Below are 22,077 nucleotides of genomic sequence, written 5' to 3' on the forward strand. Positions count from 1 at the left end.
AATCCTCTCGCCATCAATATTCGAAGATGGGCCAGGTAAATTCCTGAGAAGAGAATAAAGTAGGGAGGGAAATTTCTAGCAGGGAATGAACGAGAGAGTTGCATCAAAACGGAAAGAGTACTAAGGACAACTGGACAGAGGACAGCGAGTGTACAGGAGCTGAAAATAATGGCATAAGAGAGGAGAGATAGAATCAAGGGTATGATTTATGCAGACGAGAGGATGTAAGCAGATACTGTTTTAATCTGAAAGCTGGATCATAGTCGAGGAAAAGGGTGCACACGCGAATTGATAGAGTGGATGCAGTGACCAGTCGCGCTGCAGCTACCGGAGTTACTGCCGCCGCTACTCTGCCGTGCTAAGGAAAAACGCCGTATGAACCATCAGGCGTTGCCAAATTTCCTGTGATAAAACACGAATTTCCCGGTAAACCTATGAATATTCTCCTTCCAATTTTTCAGATAATTTTGTTCGCAATTTCACCTGAAGTCCCTGAAAATTTCAAGGAAAAATATGCATACCTTTCTTCAAAAATAAACATTGTATTGAGGTAAATTTGGCAACTCTCGAATGTTCATACGGCGTTCTTCCTTAGCACGGCAGTACTGCTCCAGCCTCCCACGTCTGGGAAACCTAGGCACCGCGACCAGAACACCTAAGAAGTACTCAGAAAAACTCTGCTCCGGCCGAACATCGATAGCTCGAAGCTGGGAGCAAGAGATGAATAAGTCGAGCAATCGAAGTTTCGAGCTAACCGAGGTTTCGAGTTCATGAGGTTAAGAAATGAAAATTCAAATACTGCGACTGATTCGGGGTAGGGCACTTGTTTGTTGTGAAAAGATGTGTACAAGAAGAAATTATACCTTACACAAATTAGTTATTTAGCTTTGCTTTAAAGGTTGCAAGAGCTCACTACCTCGTTCTCAAGTATCACCTTCCTTTGGGTTGATGAGGTAGAGAAATGTATCACGTTTAGCTGAAAGGAGCCAAGCCGCATTAGCTTTTTCTAAATTTAACTGGGCAATTAAATTTTTTACAAGAGAGCATTTTCGTGGATTCCTTTAGAAATTTTAAAAAATTTGCCTCGTACTATGCAGAAAATTCACCGAAATTTGCACAAGAATCCGCACAATCGTTTTCATGGAAAAAATTACATTGCCCACTTAAACTTGGCAATAGCTGATGTGGCTTGGTTTTTGGTTTTTCTGCCGAATGAGCCTGAAATTTCAATAATTCAGTGGAACAATTTTTTTCGAATTATCGGAGTTTTTGGGCTTCCGCAGAATAAAATGCCCGTTTTCATCGAGTGATCGAGGTTATCGAGTTATCGAGGCACGAGCTATCGAGGTTCGAGTGTATTTTATCGGCTTTCGCTTAATCGTAACTTGGTCTCAACATGGTCCCTGTACTCCGTCATGGCTCATTTTACCGAGGGCTCATTTTAATTAAGACTGCTCCGGATTCGATCTTCAAACCTATCGGAATTCCTCGCCGTATGCACTGAAATACCAAGTGAAGTCTCAATTCTTTACACATAGGATTCTTTTTAATGTTATATACTTAGTGCGATTAGGCATATTTTAAGAAGTTGCTCAGTGGTGGTCTAAACAAGTAATACCCCGAGTCTAAACGAATGTCTTTTCAATTGAAGATTGACTGATAAAGTCGCAAAAAGGTTGTACATCACGTGGCGTTTCGCGAGGAGATGAACCTCAGTTGGATTACATTTGGCAATGAGGAACCAGTATCTCAGGCCTATTTTAGAAACAACATACATGCCAGTGGTTTTCCTATAAGATATGTGCTTTTGTGAGACAGCCAGAGATAGTGGTTCCTTATTGCAAAATGCGAACCAGTTTTAAGAAAAAAAAGTTTTCGACAGAGTATTTCTTTCGAATTCTGTCAAGAATTCAAACCTCCGTGCATGCATGAGTGAAAAGCTAGCGCTAAGGGTATCTAACAGGATTAATTAAGGTGATTCGATTATTTTTGTGCGTGTAAAAAAGGTGCAATGCATTTCCATGTAAAGATTTTGAATCTCAAAAACGAGTGCTAAGAAAAGCTGTATGAGAACTGAGTCCTCTATTACCGTGCTAGATAAAAACGCCGTGTAAGCATTCGAATGTTACCAAATTTCTTCTGAAAAAATATCTATTTTTGAGAAAAGTTATGAATTTTTTCCCTTGAAATTTTCAGACTTTTTAGATCAAATTACAAACAAAATCGTCTAAAAAACCGGAGGAGAAATATTCACAAATTTTTGTGAATATTCGGGATTTATGAAATGGAATTTGGCAGCGACTCATGGCTCATACGGCATTCTCACTTAGGACGGCTGCACTGTGGCGGTAGAATGTCGCAGAGCGCCACAGAGAGCTGTGTAAGTGACTATTAAATATTTTTCACGTGCAATCATAGGAAAAATCGGTGACATTATCAGTCAGAAATACCTAAGCGTTTTCCCGTGAAAATACAATTTACAAGTGGAAATTTTCCCAGATTGAAATGCAGGATTGCAGGCACGGTATTTTGGTTTAAGAATCGAAAAAATGCCTCACTGTCGGAGACGAGAGTTTCGTTTTCGGAATTCCCGAAAAGGTGTTGTTTTGTTTATCCATACTGTGGATCTGTGTGTTGAATTAGGAGACTAGCGAGGACGAACGCCCTCCATTGAGTTTAGCATCAGATGCAAGAGAGGCGTGCATGTGATGACCCTAAAGCTTGAGGAGCATTCCGTAGAAAGTTTTACTTTGATGAAAAAAGAAATCCGCGGTGCAGGGGGGGGGGGGGGGGGAGGCGAGTGCTGTGTGACGTAGCAGGCGCGCCGGAGTGGAGTGCAACGCGGTACGGCGACGGCGCGGCGTTGTGCCACAAATCGAAGCATGATTAAAAGAGATAATTTAGAATAGATTCACCTCCCACTTTTTTGTAAACGTAGACTTCAACAAAGGAGTAAAAATGAGAAACCGGACAGCTCGAAAATGAAATAAAAGGCCGGGGAGGGGGAGGGGAGAGGGCGGGCGATTAAAGTGGAACTAGAAGCGTGAACCGAGATCCTATCGGGGATCCAATAAAAAATGTTGCAAGGAAGGAAGCGATGTTTGTCTATGCAGTATTATTTATATTTTCTTGTTTATATTATAAACTCTTCAATCTAACATCGATTTCTCATAAGCTACGGTCAATAATGTTCCCGACCGGATTGAAATCCATAATTTGTTCCTAGATGGATTGTCAGAGAGGTGTTGCAGTGAGTTTTAAATGAGCTTGTAACTCATAAAAACACTTGCAGAGTCGAAGATGAGCTCTCGCTGATAATGGCGTAAACACTTCTTCTTACTATAGGTAACACACCGCTGTAATAATAACATCAATAATCACAGTTTTAACAGCTCTGACCACAATAATATACCAGCGTCTAACGTCCTCCGACGGGGCCATGATCTATCTAACCTGTCCAGTCCGCTATTAACCTTTTATTATTTAATCTAGCATCATCTCCCCTCATATACCGTTCCCTCTCCTCCTAATGTATGCAGTTCCGAAACCTCGCACCTCGGACCTCGGGTCTCTATGGCTCTTGCATCCCGGCTATGGGAGCTACACACACAAGCTCACTATCACTCGGTAATTTCCACTAAAACGCGCCATTAATGAGCGCAACACGACGCTAACGCTTTATCGATACCCTAATATAAATAATTCACACCACACTAACTGAAATCTATTTTTCTAATACGAGATCGATGGGATGGCCGCATTAAAACCGAGGCGTACTACGTTGGAAGCGCCACTTCATCGAAAACGTTAAGGAGGCGGACAAAAGTTGAGGGAGGGGGCAAAGTTTGCTTGAAGGAGAAAGATAAAACAAAATAGCTCAAAAGTTTTCTCAGAGACTGAACAGAGCTGCGCCAAAAAAAGGGTCAAATCCTAAATGCTGGGAGGGCATCAATTGGTGTTTTTGGTGCCCTATGGATACAAACTTATTATTTAATAATGACTGCGGAAATGAATGCTGACTTGCTAACTTTTTTGGTGAAAATTTGTATTTATTGATCAGAGGGAGGTTCTCAAGACCAATTTGAATGAAAAAATATTTGTCATTTTGAAAATCGTGCCGTTTTTCTTTTGGATAAGCTTCTTCGCTTGTTTTTGCATTCATGAAAAATCGACAGAGCACGTGATTTTGCAGAAAATGATTCTCAGTCAAATACTGTGCATTGCATTCATTGATCAGAGGTTGGTTCTCAAGATTAATTTTAATACAAAAAATATTTGTCATTTTGAAAATCGTGCCGTTTTTCTTTTGGTTAAGCTTCTTCGCTTGTTTTTTGCATTCGTGAAAAATTGACGGGTCACGTGAATTTGCAGTAAATGATTCTCAGTATGATACACCGGAAATTTCAGGAAATTACAAATTTGTGAATTTTCTCGGCAAACTGCATGTTCAATACGAGAATTATGCGTCATCACCATGCGTAGATGCATGTTGCTAAGGGGGGTGCTGAGGAATCTTCTTTGGCCGCAACGCAACCCAACCCCCAGCGGAAGCTGAAAGTCTCGGAGGACCGCTCCGCGGGAAGGGTGAAGTTGACAGCGAGCTAATGTAGAGATTATTTCCTGCCAATAGAATAGACATGAAAATCGGCCCGGTACGTCTCTAACCATAAATCACGATAAGAAATGAAATATTAGGGAGACGAAAGAGCCCGGAGGAATGGTGACGGATCTCCAAAATGACTTTTCGCTTAATTTAAACACATTTCTCGCATAACAAGTGTAAAATATGTTGTCTCCGTTGACGGGCAAACGGTGACTGCCGAGCAACACCGGACCGGAGCTTGACAATCCCATCCGAATGTTGCGAACAGCGAGATCTCCCAGAGGGCGGCGGGGGGGGGGGGGGACTTTCTTCTTTTTCCCGGTGGTTCCTTTTAATTCGGCCCCCTCATTTTTCTTCCTCGTCGCTCTTTCTCCGGCGGAATATGACACAAGACGCGGCGCGGCGGCGGGACCGTGAGAAAAACGGACGGACAATGTTGGCCGCGCTGAAGATAACAAAATAATGATTATCCGCCCCTCCCGGTATGGCCTGGTAGTCTCAAGTTTACAACACACCTCACTCATTTCGAGCATTATTTGTGTCGTCGCGTCGGAAGCATTGACGCTGAGGGACCGCGGGGTCGTCCACCCTCGCCCCCCCCCCCGCCTCCTCTGCCCTCCGAGTCACTTCATCACCTCGCTCTTGGTTGGCCTCAGCCTTGATTTTCATCCCGAATGTCACATCAAAGACTACTTACGCTTCATTAGACGATTCGAATAAACGGGGGACGTTGTACCCATAATGGACCCTGCTCCGAGCGAGGATTATCGAGATAATTCCGGATTCATCAGTAAGTGAACAGTTTGGCACCACCCTTGCCGTCTAAAGCAAAAATGCAGCGACTCCATTCAAAATTTGTTAATTTTTCTCCCGTTAAAATATTCTTTACTGGGAAAAAAACCACATTGGATCTAGAGTCCAGACTCTTGAAAACATTGACAAGAAAAGGTACTCTTGATTCAATCAGATTTTTGCTTCGATCAAAAGGAAATCCGATCAAATTAAGAGGCTTGGTTCTTGATTTAAGCAAAAATCCGATTGAATCAAGAGTATTTTTTCTTGTCGATGTTTTTAAGAGTCTGGACTCTAAATCCAATGTGTTTTTTTCCAGTTTTCTTCAAGAAAACCAGCAGACATGGTACCTCATATTTTGACTGTGAAACTCTCAAATCACTTATCTTCTTTCCGGTGTTTAAAAATCTTCGCTCCTATTTTATTTTTTTAAAAGAGAACGAAATTAAAGTTATTCATTGAGGTTTTCTCGGAATTTGCTTCGCTGACTGAAGAAAAATCACGGAAGTTTATACGAGTTGACGTTGAGTTGTTTAAAATTTAGAAAATAAAGTAAGGCGGGAAGTCCGCGACACTGCAGACCGAGATACGTGGTTTAGAGTTTCACCATAGATTTTGAGAATTGCTGTAGCATACTGTTGAAAATTCATTCGACGCAAATGCCCTCCTGAACAGATCAACTTTTCAAGCAAAAGAAAATTTTGTCCAAAAAAGGGTTGCAAGATTTGTGATGGAGGAACGGCTCTTTTGTAATGGACGGCAAGATACTTCTCTGGTAGTGGTTAGATTCATTTGTAGGAGGGGGAAAAAATACAATTTCACCCCTTCATTCATGCTGTACATTATAACTACTGGTGAAAATTCCGTGACTGAAGTCACGACTCTAGATGCTTCACCATGAATTATAATTGTAATAATTGATCACTTCATTAACCGAGTAATTTACAGTTTACTGCTTCAAATGAGCTTATCATTGCACTATTTACCCACATGGAAGCTCGTGTTCCCTCCATTGAAAATTGAACCGAACCGAAATGAAGTTCAAGTAACCTTTTCCTGTTTTGTAAAAATCTACTTTTTCACTAAGTTCCGAGTGAGCGTACCGTTTCACAACGATACCACCATTCGACCACTTGGGACCTTGTGTTGCCTCTACTGAAATGGAAGGCGAACTGGCATACGTCACCTTATCTTTTCCTGTTTGGTAAATAGCTATTTCTCCAGTGTTCTGGGCGAGCGTACTGTTTCAAAAGACCACTAATCAACCATAAGGGAGCTTGTGTTGCCTACAGTGAAATTGAAGGCGAACTAGCCCAGCTAATCTTTTCTTGTTTGGTAAATGGCTATTTTTCCGGATTTTTGAGTGAGCGCACCGTTTTACAATGATTCCACTATTCAAATACGTAGGAGCCCTGGTTGCCTACACAAAATGTTAACGAGGAACTGGCATGGCGTGACTTGTGGTCAAATTTTTTGACTCCTGTTGATGTAATCTGCATGAGTTTTCGAACTTCATTGAAAAAGTCAAGCAATCCGAAAATTATTTGTAAAAACGGACGTATTTCTATCAAACGGAACTAAGCGCCAATTTGAGTTCTTTTTGAGGAATTTAAAATGCCAGATAGCGCGTTCTGTCAAAGGGAACTAGTGCCATGGAAAAGCATTGCGAGTATAGGACGGGACGAGCCCGACACCCGGTTCCGCCTACCTTTTTCCCCTGTGGCGCTTAGTTCCTTTTGACAGAAATAGTCCAAATATGATAATATAAAAACAATATTAATAAAACACAGTGCACGCATATCTAAATAATTATGATAAACTCACCATAATACTTGATTTGTAGAGACTATGACTGGTTGCTGACTATTTTCCATATTTTCTTTGACTTGAAGCACACAGTGAATCCACACCCAATCCCCCGTCCGCCTTTGCAGCCTTAAGAGTAAAATACACGACCTATCTTGCTCGGATTGAGTAACTGTAAAAAAATAAGGAGAGAAAAAACAAGTGGTGAATAGAAGAACTCTTGCGCGAACAGAAAATTTGGATTATTCAATCGAAGTTCATAGAAGTAATAATCGTGCCTTTGAACTACCAGGGATTGATGCATGTCATACCAGCTGAAAAATACCACTCAAAAGTGTACTTTTGTTTACCTTTTGAGTCCTGCACTATGAAAGATAGCGCAACAATTGAAACAAGGTGTCTTGCTGATATCTTTGGCCAAGATGTCATAAAAATTACTCATCATTCCTTTTTGAGCTCAACGAAGCTTTATTTTGCATCAGCACTGCTCAGAGTAATGTGCGTGAGAGTTTCTTCTCACCCTTCTCGCATTTTACTGGCTTAATTGGACTGCATTTTGCAATTTGGACCTATAAGTAAATTCCGGCCCGGTTTAAAAACAACGTATGTGCCATTAGTTTCCCTATGCACATAAGTGTTTTTTCAGATGAGCCAGAATTTATAGGTCCAAATTCCAAAACGCAGTCCAATTTATGTCCTAAGGTCGCATCATGCGGCTCAAAATACAGCTACTTCACCTCCTGTGAATTCGAGATAAAAATAATATTCGGGTGTATTCAATACAATTTATTCATGCTTGCATCAAGCATTTTTACTAGCGTGGGAATGAATCAAATTATACTCGAAATAACGTATTACAAAATATGCTATTTTCAAAATAATATTCCAGTTTTTAAGATATTAAAGTAGAGAAAACTTACTTAGCCTATGTTTACTTTGAGCCTCTCGCATGCAGTCCCAGTGTAAGAGGTGGTACCACGATGCTCCTTGCAATTCGCTTCTTGGAAATCCTAAATGAAACTCTCCACTGCAAAAACAAAAGAAGAGGGAAAATATAATAAGTTTCTTTCTAGACTAATCGAGACGTTAAGTATTAAGTAAGAGCCAAACGAAAATGCAATATCAAAAAACTATATAGATGATCATAATTTTCGTCCTCTCGTCTATTTTCTGTTTCTAAGTTGCTTCTTTTCTCTCAGGAAAATCATATTTTTCTTATCGCTCCTAGGGAACAGTATATACAAGCGTTCGCTCAGAAAGTTTGGAATTTTATTTTAATTCAATCCCATACTTTTACATCTGTGTGTCCATTTGAATAACAAGAAGACATTTTTATTGTGTTTTTCTCACTAATGTCCGATACGTATTCATTATTCATCAGTATCCGTAAAGAAAAATCTGGAACATGAAATGCTGCATGTATGAACTCCATTGTTCAAATACCAAATACTATTCACGGGGACTGAAAATAAACGGAAAAGCAGGAAAGCAAAGGAAAACGAAAACAAAATAACAACACTGTTTGCTACCTACAACTGCTGTGAGCGCCGAGCTCCCGGATTACTCAAGACACCTGATATCTACTGAATGTTTGCGATTCTTAGGACCAAGATGTAGCATAATGGTCACGTAGACTCCATTGTATTTGGTTGCAAAAAGCGAGAAATAAACCTTTACAGCCTTGCCACTCTGACAAAAAAACTTCTCATTTCTACTGCAGTGACACTGAATAATTCGAGTAATTGTGCAAGAGGTCACAATAATGAGAGTATACGTGGACCCGAGGAACTTGCAAGTCGTGATAAAATCGGTGTAATGTGCAGAATATCAAATTAGCTCATATACCTATGGTCTGTATTCCCCTCCTGCCACCTCCTGGCCCGACATCTGCCCCTGCTTCGATATAGACTTCAAAAGTACAACGCGAACATTTAAACTTTCAGAGGCCGAGCACGAGAATCAAAAGGATCGTGAAAAAGAAGATTAAGCATTGCCTTCATCGATTCGACATGATTATATGAAAGCTACCGTTCATGAGCACATCCCTGGAATGTTTCGGCCATCGAACCCACCATACATTGATTACGTTTTTATGAAATTACGAAGCCTCAGTTCCTCGGGTTTACAGTAGTTTTCAGCCTTACGTTTTATCAACTCAAGATTTTACATTAGTTTGCTAATGTCACTTTTCCCGACGGACGGTTACGTGTTTAGAGATGACTTATTCAGCAAAGAGTGCACAAAGTCGTAATTGGAACGGAGGAGCTGGCGCCACTTTTAAGTGTTTTCCAGTCGCACCGAATTCCAAGACTCCTGGGCGGTGACGGGTCACCATTTCGATACATAATCGATTGTTTTCGATACATAGGTACCCGGTCATCTGATTTAAACAAAAATGATGTGAATTATTATGTATTCTACATGCCATTTTGGAGCGAAAGTATATCGGAAAGGTGTACGAATGTCGGCGCACACCGGGCTCGGAACTCGTCGACCTGAACATGACCCCAGGTCACTTCATTTATATTGCGACTCTATGTGCTCTATGTTATTCAACCACATAGAATAGCAAAGCAGCGAGTCTTCTGCAAAGCACTGAGAGTTCCAAGACGTGAGAACATCAATTGATTCTCGAAAAAGAGGAAGAGAGGGGAAGGAGTGACTTCACGACGCAAGGAATGAGTGTGAGCGACTCTGATGTCCAAGTAGTTGAAAAATCAGCGAGCGGAAACGACAATCCTCGAATCTCACGAATAATATGGGTTGAAACAAATTGATTTAGCTATTATTCGCCAGTGGCCTTATCACGAAGAAGCCGGAAGAGTAGTTTTGAATACAAATGAGTCAGGTTTTTCGGGGTTTATTTGTGTTCGAGCCACCTGAGAGTGATGAGAGGCATAGATTGTGCCCTGGAACTTCATTAGGGATTTGCAGATGAATGGTGTCATGCATACATCATTATTAACACCAAGGGTGGACTGGAAGGAGGTTTGGGGATTCGCCGCTAGATGGCGCAACACGATGGGGAGGGAGGCGCCGGCAAACGCGCTCCGATCGTGAGCTGGTGCTGCGCTTCTCACCAAAACACGCCGCGATCCCACCTCCCGATTATCTACTTATTAATATTTATATTCTCACTTGCAAATCTCTCCAACAGATGACGGCTCTATCAATTTCGCCTTGAAACAGGGCCCCGAGTGAGGAATACTTCGTGAGTCCTTGTGGGGTGACCTAACCTACTGCCTTTTCACCACTCATCGAGAGAGGTCAGAATAGGGATGTTGCAGGCGGTAGAGCGCATCATCGAATTAGAGTCGCTGATTCCGAGTAAAAACTGCATCTCGATTACCGAGTTGCAGGTAGAAACGAATCAAATTGAAACATAGTATCGTTGGTTTCTTGACAAAAAGACGTATCGCACACGGGAAAAAAAACACATTGGATCTAGAGTTCAGACTCTTAAAAACATCGACAAGAAAAAGAGCTCTTGATTCAATCAGAATCTAGCTTAAATCAAGAACCAAGCCTCTTAATTTAAGCGGATTTCGTTTTGATTCAAGCAAAAATCCGATTGAATCAAGAGTATTTTTTCTTGTCGATGTTTTCAAGAGTCTGGACTCTGGATCCAATGTGTTTTTTTTTCCAGTGCAATCTTGACGTGAGTCCTAAAAAACGTGAAGTTATAGGAGCAAAAGCACTCATCTCAACTGAGAGTAGTTACGCTTAATTATGTTCGCGGGTGATTTTGGTGCCAGCTTGAAGTATGATTGATTCGACCACGTTATATCTGTCTGACACAATGATGCCTCCAGCTGGTGCAGCCGCATGTCCGGCTGACTCAAGGATTAGCCAGGAGTATAATTTGACAACAAATTTACAATTGGGAACTAAAATTGCTTGCTCATCCGTAGAACCACTTATGTTCATAGTGAAACTAATGGACCATACGTTGTTTCTAAATTGAGCCAGAAATTGTAGTTCCTTGTTGCAAAATACAATCCAGTTGAAAGACATATTCTGTTCAGAAGCAAAAATCGCATTTTGTTCGAAGTTATTTTGTGTTGTGGGGTGGGGTAGCTTGGTTTTGCACCCCAAATTCAGAAACCCCGGAAGTAACATTATTGTACCACAATTGAATCGAGTTCATAGACCAACCTACATTAAGTTGAAACTGAGAAAAAGAGGTTTAAAGTTTTATTCCTGCATAAAACTCAATTTAAAAAATAAACTTTAACCCCTCTTTTCACGAACTATTTTCTATTATTCGACTTTCAGTTTTTGGCAGGAGAAAATATACGGCTAGTGGAACTCAAATACATCCTTGACTCATTTTTTTCAAAAAGAGGGTTGGTCCCTTTCTGATAAATTCAGTCCCATTGAAACATGTTTAGAGGATTTGTGTATGTTGCTTTCCAAACCAACACCGGGGAGAACTTTTTTCAGTCGTGACCTTGAACTTTGCTCTCTCGTTGGCTAGGTAGAATCTAGTGAAAAAGAAACTAATTAATACATGTTGCTGCTTTGAACAGAATACGTCTTATCGTACTTTTTACCGTGTAAAAACAGCACCATATTTTTTCTTTACAATTCACAACACTGCTCTACCCATTTGAGCTGGGAAAATGAATAATTGGTTGGCACTTACTTCCTATCAATGTGGATGAACTTCATGTCCATTGAATGGATGGCGGTGAAAACATTGGTGGCGCCCTGGACGACACACTCCCGGGTCTCAGGCATGGCCACGGGCGTACACGTCGCTAAAAAAACAGGCTCGTTCCGACTGCACAACGGCAAAAATGATAAATAATGTCCCTTGACCAGCACCACCTTCAAACAAAAGCAGGGAATAAATCAAATCAATTAAAGTCCCACTCTAAAATACATACATCATCCAAAGGCAGTCGTAACTATCTCGTGGGAGGCGATAACAGGATTTATGTGTTGTTTATGATAGCCCAAGTAGCTAAATATATCGCGCTCCATCATATACTTCCTGCCTCGGTCCTCAGCAATATTCATGTGCTCTTCACTTTCATCTCAGAAAGCATATCTAGCGCGGGAAACAAGGATATAACTTCGTATTTAACTATATTTTAACCATAACTAAATTGGGTTGAATGAAGCCAAATTTTTCCAAATTTTTTTATCAATGTTCAGTAAATAATTTGTTTTTTCAAATTTTCGTGATCACTGACTAACTTTGCTAATAAATGTTTTCGATGCTTCAATAAAATTCGCGACTTTTCCTTTTTTTACAGTACACTGGAAAAAAAACGCATTGGATCTAGAGTCCCTACTCTTGAAAACATTGACAAGAAAAAATACTCTTGATTCAATCGGATTTTTGCTTGAATCAAAACGAAATCCGCTTAAATTAAGAGGCTTGGTTCTTGATTTAAGCTAGATTCTGATCGACTCAAGAGTACTTTTTCTTGTCGATGTTTTCAAGAGTCTGGGCTCTAGATCCAATGTGTTTTTTTCCTAGTGTAGGAGCAATCTCAAGAGAATGTCTCCAAGTACGTCAGCATTTTCTCTGATCAGTTTACTTTATCGTTTAGAACTTCTGTATTTATAATTTACGCGAAATACTTTAGATATATTGACATTGAAACACAATCAAATTGTCTGCATCCATTGTAGTACTCATAAATTGGAAGGAACCTTCTCTGCGTTCAATGCGACAACTTTTCTATCCATTCGTTGAAGTCTCCAGTCGAATTTTTTTCAGTGTAACTATCAACATGTATGTTTTTAAAAAAAAAAAAAAAAAAAAAAAAAAAAAAAAAAAAAAAATAGTTTGGTCATGTCCGATTCTACCATGACTTTGTACGTATATAGATTAATGAGGATTTCCGAAATTTATGGATTTGCTTCATTGACTGTGTCTACTTTACTTGGGCTTCGATACGAACTAAAAAGGCTTTCTAATTTTTACGGTATTGTCCCATTCAGTAGTAAGTTCAAGCGTCTATTTGCAATCGATTTGTGGTCCATGCCTCGGGTATTCCTATTGTTTCTCCGCTCAGAATAGAACCAAGTTTGCCCGATAACAATGCCCAGGTGTAGGAGTATGGAATAATTCCTGTAGCAGGCAGTAATAACAGTGAGATTCGAATGTAAAATACAACGAAGGCCAGTGGCGTCGCGTCTTTTGCGATTTATCGATTGATCTGCCACTTAAAGCTATGGGAAAGGATCGATAAAGAGGGTGTTTGCAATGAACACCTTAACAATCGACTCTTTACCACAGCTTCAAATTCTGAAATATCGATAATCGATCATTTACGCCCCGCCACTGGGAAACTTACGCATATTCCCACGGCTTTTGCTACCAGGTTATTTTTCCGCCCTTTTCGTCTTTCACCTTTTTGAGTATGTTTCCGTTCCTTCTCACGGGAAGGTTAAAAATTAAAAAGCCTTTAGAATTAATGGTTATGATACATCGGTTCGTCGATATTTCCACGAAAAACACAGACCCGTGTATGCATAAGTCCGTGTGCAATCCCAGAAAATCATTTTTATCTTTAAAAAAACCCATGCATAAAATCAAAATTTTGACTAAATTGTTTAGGCGTTGCAAGCTATTTTGGATTATGAAATAGCTTAAACTTAAAGACCTTAATTCTGTAGGAATGAACTTTGTGTACGATGGAACCACTCAGGTTGTAACGCTTTCTTTTACTGAGGCAACTTTACCCTTAAAAGTATTTAAAATTAAATTTTATCCTTTAAATTATAGCAAAATGCCCCTAGAATGGATTATTTTTAGGAGTTGATAGATCGATTTTTTCCCTGTAAGGTTCAAACTATTTCAACTGCGATCTTTGATGATGGACTCATGAAAGTGAAAAAAGTGTCAACGACTTGAAGGCGAAATAATTTAATCTGCCGAGGCATTTATCTGTGGTGTATGTTTGAAATAATTATGATACTTGACTCCTCATTAGATAGGTTAAATGATAATTTGACAGGAACATTAGTATTGGTTACAGAAAATAATGAATGCACTAATGAGGCGTAAACAGCTCCCATCTAGGTGGCGCACAACACTCATCAGCTCCATCACTGCCGCGCTGTGACGATCTCCGCAATCGAGTTGGCGAAGTGCGGTTTTCCTCGACACGATCTGGCAACGTCGGAATCGCCACATATCGTTGCTTCAATCTATCACGTCTATATTACCCGTCCAATTAACTTGCCAACCATTGCCCATTAGATCCACCTATTTATAATCGTCACTCCGGCGAGTATTAATACGCTTTGAGTGTGCACTAACACCAAAAACAGCGAGCTTTGTACATGCCTTCGTTTAAACGTTTTGGGGGTGCTGCCATTCGGAACCTTCCACTTACTCCAGTTCAATCCTTATCTGATACTGTCATCACCTACCACCTACCGTTATGCATCAGATAAAGAAGGCCGTAAAGGCCCTGCCCTTACTTTTTCTCCTCTCCCGAATTTTTGGGATTGACTAGTTACTTGCCCATTTGAAACAGTCTAAAAAGAGCCTATGCGGAATAAAATCCTTAACTGGCGGAATTTTTTTCAGCAATTAGTGAACATCGTCAAAAATTAAAGTTCTGGAGGGCTGTAAACTACTACTGAATTTTGAATTTAGCAATCCAAAAGGGGGAAAAACACGAATTTTTTCCCAAGCTGCATGCTGAATCGAAGAGTAGAAATTCAAAACCAGAGTCATTGCGTGTAGTTACACTTGTGCTAGGAGTTATACGCAGAGTAAAAAAATTAATGGATTTATTTTTGGACTTGTTATTCGAAAGTGGTCTCTAAAATTTTACGTGATAAGAATCGTTTCTTCTAGAAAACTGACTCCTCGTTAAATGAGAGGATGCATTTGCACAACCTGAATGACACCGGATGGTGCTTACCAGGTTTTGAATTTCCTCTTTGCAAATATGATGATGATTCAGATAAGGAATGGCGTCATAATCATTAGAAAGATAAGAATGGTAGCATAATGTTTCAACTTTTAATCTCATTTGTGTCCAATATCCAGCACAAGTAACAATTTAGTTCTGAAAAGGATACTCTCAAAAAAAGTTTCATTTCAGCATTTGCAGGAATTTAAAATTAACCAAATTTAGCGATCAAATAAATGTCAAGATTTAATCGTAAAATATTTTCAACTAACTTTTTGGTCGCCGAAACGCATTTGTCTCCTGGCATTCCTGGAAACATTCATTCTACATAGGAACAGCCGATGGTCGTCTCCCTGGGTCGCAGGGCTTCGCATGAGCTCGGTTTGAATTGACTGGTGGTCTTGTTTGTCTATCATGTCGTAGACACTGTCTCCGTGAATCAGTAAATCCTCCTGAGAACAGACATTACAAGTATGTTAATGAGCGTCATATCATTTCTCAAAAAGAATTGCCGCAAATGGGTTAATATTATCGAAAGTTTCAAGTTTGATTCCATCACATTGACACTTTTTGATCTTCCAAACTGGGAAACGAGGGTGCTTCCGAGAAAGTAGATCAAATACGAATCCTGTCAATACCTTTATTAGCGGCTTCTCAAAGAGAATTCTTAAAAATTAGTAAATCCCAGAAGAAACCGAAACTGTCCCATTCCATAATCTTCATGAAAGTTAATGTCACGTTGCTTTTCCTACCTGTCCGTGTTTGTCGGTTTTGTTGATCAGTTCCAGTATCGATTTAAGCTTTTTCAAATATTCACTCATTGTTTTTCCTTCGATAGTTGTCAAAGTTGTTTCAGAATTTGGGAGAGCGAGGGATGAGAGGGGGAGGAAATTCCAGGTTGTGAGCTTAAAAATGTTTCTTATCATCTCTGCACAATCCCTTCTCTTAACATAGTAGTGAGCATGAGGTCTTCATTTCTGTATCATGATCCTGCAGCCACCAATAATATCATTCGGAAAGTTTTTACATGAAGATTATGGATGAGACAACTTAGTGGTGGCTACTAGATCCTCTGGCTATGTCTGCTCGCAAACAAATCTTGTAGCAACAGATTCTTACCAATAGACTAATATTCACCATACGTATAAAAGATCTGTTAAGCCGTACGGATAACACAATGTAAAGTTTAATACTCGCTGTTAGGTTTTTTAAAGGTATCATATATTTCCAACGGTCAATTTCACAAACATTCCTCTTTTTTCTCCCTTGGTGAGTTTCTGAGGATCTGTGCTATTTCAGATTGAAGCTTTTTCTAGAGCCTGATGATTGACTGCAAATTTACAGATCATAAGAAGGATATTACGAGTTCCCTTTGCGCCGCATGTTGGAACGAGACAAAGCAAAGATCCTCAGTCACTGGAAGAAGAATGCTAAGAACTGTTCACAGCAACACAGATAATTTAAAACCGTGACCATTGAAAAATATACGGTCCGAGGATTCCTTCAACGATTGTCAAAAATCGGAGGACCCACGGTCACCGAAATTTTAGCGACGTGGGACAACGTGAAGAAACGTCGCCTCCCTGGAGAAAGGGCGTATCTCTATTCCCACATGAGCCTCGGAAAGCATTGATTTATACGGAGAACAGGGCTCACTTGGAAATCGAGATATGTCTTTTTGTCAGAAGAGCGAGGAAAAAAGATGCTGCTGCTGTCTGACTAAAATTCTGCCGTGCTAAGGATAAACGCCGTATGAACCTTTAAGAACTGTTAAATTTCGATTTATAAAACACGAGTGTCCTGGCAAACTCATCAATATTTTTCATCAAATTTTTAAATAATGTTGTTCGCAATTTCACCTAAAGTTTCTGAAAATTCCAAGGAAAAATATTAACTATTTTCCTCAAAACTAAATAATTTAATGAAGGAAATTTGGCAACTCTCGAATGTTCTTACGGCGTTCTTCCTCAGTACGGCAGAATTGTGGGTAATTAGGAATTTCTAATACGCGACCGTATTTTCGTTCTCGAATTATCAAAGGCAGCTGAAAACGTATAACTCGAAACTTTTGTATAGATTTAGAAATATTTTGTGGCTTAAATTAGGGCGCCGGAAAAAATAAGCAGTTAGGACGTAAATAGAGAGAAGAGGGGAGAAACAACGAAAACAAATAGATGGAATACACGATTAATATAAAGTGAACTATGCAGTACGAATCGTATAAGCCGAGGCAAAGACGTCTGGTGACTCCCGTGATTTCCCATTAAGATAAATCAGTACAGAGCGAAAAAGAACTGGCGCATAGAGGCTGTAGGAGGGGGAGGGGTCATTAGGCGGGAGGGGAATTCCGCGGGGCTGAGCAAGAGCGCGGTCTTGTGAGAGGTTTCCGTTGGAGATATGTGGTTTTTAACAGGCTAATATTCTTTTCCGTAGATGGAACACGTCTTACTCCTTAACGACTATAACTGCACTTTACTTCGGCATTTCCTACAGTTTATTGAATTTTCAACATTTGTAAGAAAGTGGCATTGAACTCGTTGGCTCTGCAAGGGCGCGATTCCTTTTTTTCCTTAAGTAACTTAAAATAAGTATACATGAGAGTTTGTTTAGAGAGGGTAAATTTTCTTAAAAACTAGAGAATTTTACATCAGGAAGCACGCAGTAGAAAAAGTAACCCAAATCTTGTCTTATTATGGGAAGTAAAACACGAAGTAACAAAAGCTGTTGGTTGGTCTTTTTTTGGCGTTAGTTTTCCCTATGTCAAATCGATCAAATCTTTGGGTCGAGGTGACCAAATATTTGTGTTGAAAATCCACGACCTCGTTATAAATTATTCGCCAGCCGCCATGATATTCTCAAGTCGCGACCTCTGACTATGGGAAGGAAAATAAGAATGCTCAAGTTCAACACTTTCTTCATGATCCGATGTCCCAGAGTAACTTGCGGTATGGGTTGATTTAACAAAAAATTGTGTTTAGCAACCAAGACCTTTTGATTGTTCCCACACAAAAAAATAACGCAGAATAACACTGCCAACGCCGAAATTCTAAAGTGTGTAGTTTACTTTTCTAACCTTGCGTTTAAGTCTCCAAAGCTATACATTTTATTACTCGAATTTAACTGCGTATGTCCAACCAAAAACTCTTTGAATAAAGTGACGAACCCCCTCTTTTCCCATTTCCACCGCCTTGCTCTTTTGGTCTACAACCGCGTGATCTTGATGAAACTATTTGTCAAATATCCTTTGTGACTAACCAAAAGCCAGGATGGTCAAAATTTGATACACGTTGGATTCCTATTTCATGAAAATTGACAAACTTCTGATCAAAGCCCACTGCATTCTTCTCCACAGTGCGACATAATGATGTCATTAACTAAGTGACATTGATTTACTCTCTTTTTCTTTTATTATTTAAAATTTAAATCCGAAAAAATTTGATCGTAGCCGGAACATTATGCCATAACTGAAGATCCATATTCAACAAGAAGAAACAAAAGAAGCAAAATGTCTACATGCTACTCGGTTTCTCTTCGTTCTCTGGTTTGACAACTCCGCCGATAGTTCATCCCCGTTGGTAAAGGACGTTGCTCCGAATGCAACGTCGTATACACCGCTCTGCTTTTATCCTGCGCCTCCGTTTAACTTTTCCAGTGTTCCAGTTTCGTTCACATATTGTGTCAGGGTCAAATTTAAGAGCCCTCGCGGAATTCTCACGGAGGTCCCGGGGAACGGTGATGAAATGCGACGATACGGAGAGGCGCAGAGCAGAGCTCAGGCAGTGATGGTGTGATGAAGGTACAGCGCACGCTACTTGAAAAATTTCATTGGCTGCAGGACTGAAATACACAGTTGCAGAGTTGCCGTTTTTTTAAAAATAGAATTTAATCCGCGTTTCTTAGCGAACAAGATTTACCAATATTTGAAGAATGTAAATTCAAAACATGATAAGAGCCTAAGTTGCTAAGATCAAGCTAATGTTCCTCTCATTGACACGAATTCAGTGACCTGAGAATGGAGATTCACGTCATAAAAGAAGACTAAAATCTGCGTAAAATTTCTCATTAAAAAATCCACGATACAAAATCATGCATTATGGATCAGCGTGCACCATCTTATCATTATTAGATGGCGCTCACCCGATTTTGAATTTTTTAAGGTCCCTTCTACCAGAGAATTCTGCCGTGGAGAGAAAAACTTCGATTACGAGGCCCGCGAGCTGATTTGTGAAATCGATAGACAAAAAAATCAAGGAAAAAATGTAGCGATCCCAATAGTAGAAGTGGTTTGTTGCAGTGGACAAAGAAGGTAAGTAATAGACTTACTAACGGCAATCCACGAGAGAGCCTGTTCTCGAGAGAGTCCATCGTTTTCCCCCTTAGTTTGCGACAACCACCCGTTTCAAACAACAGCGGGGCGATTATTGAAACTGATAGACAAAGCGATAGACAAAGATGACATAGGGAGTATGGAGCGATCCTATTGGTTGACATAGTTGGTTCTAATATAGACTAAGGGGAAAATGATAAACTAACTGTCGGGTCTCTCGTGTGTTGCCGTTAGTTAGTCTATTACCTACCTCCTTTGTCCATTGCAACCACCCGTTTCCACCAATAGGATCCCTCCACATCCCTTTTGTCGTTTTTGTCTATAGCTTTGTCTATCAGTTTCAATAATCGGCCCGCAGGATCGCTCCATTTCCCATTTTCCTCCTTTGTCTAGTGCTTTGTCTATCAATTTCAATAATCAGCCCGCTAAATTGCAGTTCATAAAGTTTTTGACCGTACAACCCGAATTATTGGTTCACACAACCGAAGTACTCGGAAAAAAATACGAGCCTTTGCATTCTTAACAGAAACTCTGGTTCCTTAAACTGAAGTTGGGTCTCTATGATCGAGAAGTAGAGTTGCATAAAGCGAATTTTATTTGAAGTTCCGAACCTCTGCGGGAAGTTCTGTCTCGGTTTGTCTCATCAATCACCAGCACCGATGTACACCGTTTTTACCAGATTCGACCAATCGGATCCATTGGTTTTCGATATGTAGAGCGTTTTTTAAATCCACCTCGCGAGGTGGCACCCAAATCACGCACCAACGTTGCAATTCGTTAGTCACCGAGTCGGAAGTTCCGAACTCGAATAGAGTGGCGCCAAAGTAGTATCGAACCTCTGAATAAAATTCGCTGTTGGAGTGAAAACTTTTGCAAGTATCGGATATGGGGCAAAGTTTTTTGCCGGGTGATTGGAGGTCGCGGCAACGGTGCGTGCCACCCAAGGAAGGAGGCAAGGAGCAAACGGCTGTAGGAGTGTTTACCGTCGCGGCACAACTCATCGGGTATTTATGGAGCGATTGAGATTGCCCGGGAGTTGTTTTTCGAGAATTCCGCCTTGGCAGGGCCCTGGCGGAGGGTCAGCGATGGATTTGAGGATATTTACAATAGAGAATAAGCGGTGGATAAGGGAGAAGTCGGTATGAAAATGGATGCCACGGCGAGTCAATATATTAGTGGCTAAGCTCTGTTGCTTTGGTTGCTTTGGCTTCGGCGCAGGAGCCGGGCGGGGAGTGTAATTTACTCAAAGTTGTGTATCAAGGGAAATGTCAAGATTTCTGCAGGGACGGCGACATCCGCAGACCGGGGCCCGAAGCTGGGGGGTCATAGCGTGTTCCAATAAATAACACGCTCCATGTTTTAATTGGAACATCCGAGCAACGGCCTTTCACAGTCGCGTAATGCTTTTGGCCTCATCTGTGGCAACTTCATCTAATCTTGTTATTCACAAGCAGCTAACAGATATTAGACCCGCTCTAAATCATATTTCCAACTTATACGAGTGCGCCTTAAATCATTTCCACGTTGCCTGAGATTATGTTCCAGCCGGCGCGGAGCCTCCATTCGCCAGAAGTGTTACCTGTTAATTTATATTGCACATAATTGATTACACATTACGGCGATAATGGTGAAAAATAATGTTGGGATGCTTTATGGCTCTCGCCCTCCGCTCGGCGCAACTCAGCCACTGCCTTCTCGCCCTTGTTTGCCCCCATTTCCAGATCAAACCCGCGTCTCTGATGTCTTTTACTCCAGAGTCCCATTAAAGTATTGCACAATCCTTCCACAAGGTTTTCTCACGATGTACTTAAAGGCGCAGTTGAAATTGGAAATTTTTTGGTTGTCCAGACGAGGGCGTTGTTTACCTCCATGCTTTTAGTCTTTAAAATTTTAAAATTTGATATTTTTTTACTCTGCTGTAACGAGAACTGCCCGATTTATCTTTGATGGAGGAGACAGTTCTCTCTGCGCCTTAAGTTATTTTGAAGCTAATCTTCCAAATTCTTTAAGATTTCTGACATACCTACGAAATCGATTCGCTCTTAAAAAAATACAACAAAAAATTGTTCTTTCGACAACATACATTTTTGCATTGAAATGAGAAAACTTACCAAGAAGACCGATCTAATCACTAGACTCATGAAAGGTATTAAACAAGCGTATGTGTACGCCTGAACTTTTGCTTGAAAGTAAAAGTTGGTCTAAAAAAATGCATTGCGGTAAAGAACGCACCTTTTTTACAACCTCAGGACTGTTGCTTCAAACTAGCGGTCGTAATAATTATTGGTTGAAATTGAATCTTTGAATAAAAATTACGTATCTAGGCAGCGCTGCTAGCGGAATATAATTTATTCCCGAAAACTGAGGCCAAGAGCGCCTAAACCCTCAATTAAATTTCATCTTTGACAGTTGTTTTATCTGATCAGTGCCGGTGCCAGACCCTTTTCTCTTAGTAATCGAGGCTAACTTTTTTCTCAAGATGAGTAGTTTTGATCATTGTTGGATAGTATTTCAGAGTTAATTTAATCTGGACGATACAAAACAATGCTTGACATTAAGACAATTGTCCATTTGCAGTTCCTTCTTTAAAGGATATTTCTGCGATCAAGTAAATTAAACCTTAACTACTTCTTATAAATACTGAGAGTTAAACATGATAGAAATCG

The 22,077-nt window shown here is 40.3% G+C and overlaps 1 protein-coding gene across 2 annotated transcripts in view; it reads right to left on the bottom strand.

The window, feature by feature from the left end:
- The window catches only part of dysf (neuronal PAS domain protein dysfusion), a 225,560-nt gene that overhangs the window by 12,355 nt on the left and 191,128 nt on the right, over positions 1 to 22,077 (bottom strand). For both annotated transcript variants that reach the window (XM_019051040.2, XM_019051041.2), the window contains 4 exons: positions 15,357 to 15,536; positions 11,847 to 12,031; positions 8,122 to 8,228; positions 7,220 to 7,373 (listed from right to left, as the gene is read on the bottom strand). In XM_019051040.2, coding sequence (XP_018906585.2) covers positions 7,220 to 7,373; positions 8,122 to 8,228; positions 11,847 to 12,031; positions 15,357 to 15,536 — 626 coding nt within the window. The remainder of the gene's footprint in view (positions 1 to 7,219; positions 7,374 to 8,121; positions 8,229 to 11,846; positions 12,032 to 15,356; positions 15,537 to 22,077) is intronic.

The sequence above is a fragment of the Bemisia tabaci genome, chromosome 5, assembly GCF_918797505.1.
Source record: "Bemisia tabaci chromosome 5, PGI_BMITA_v3".
NCBI classification, from domain to species: Eukaryota; Metazoa; Arthropoda; class Insecta; order Hemiptera; family Aleyrodidae; genus Bemisia; species Bemisia tabaci.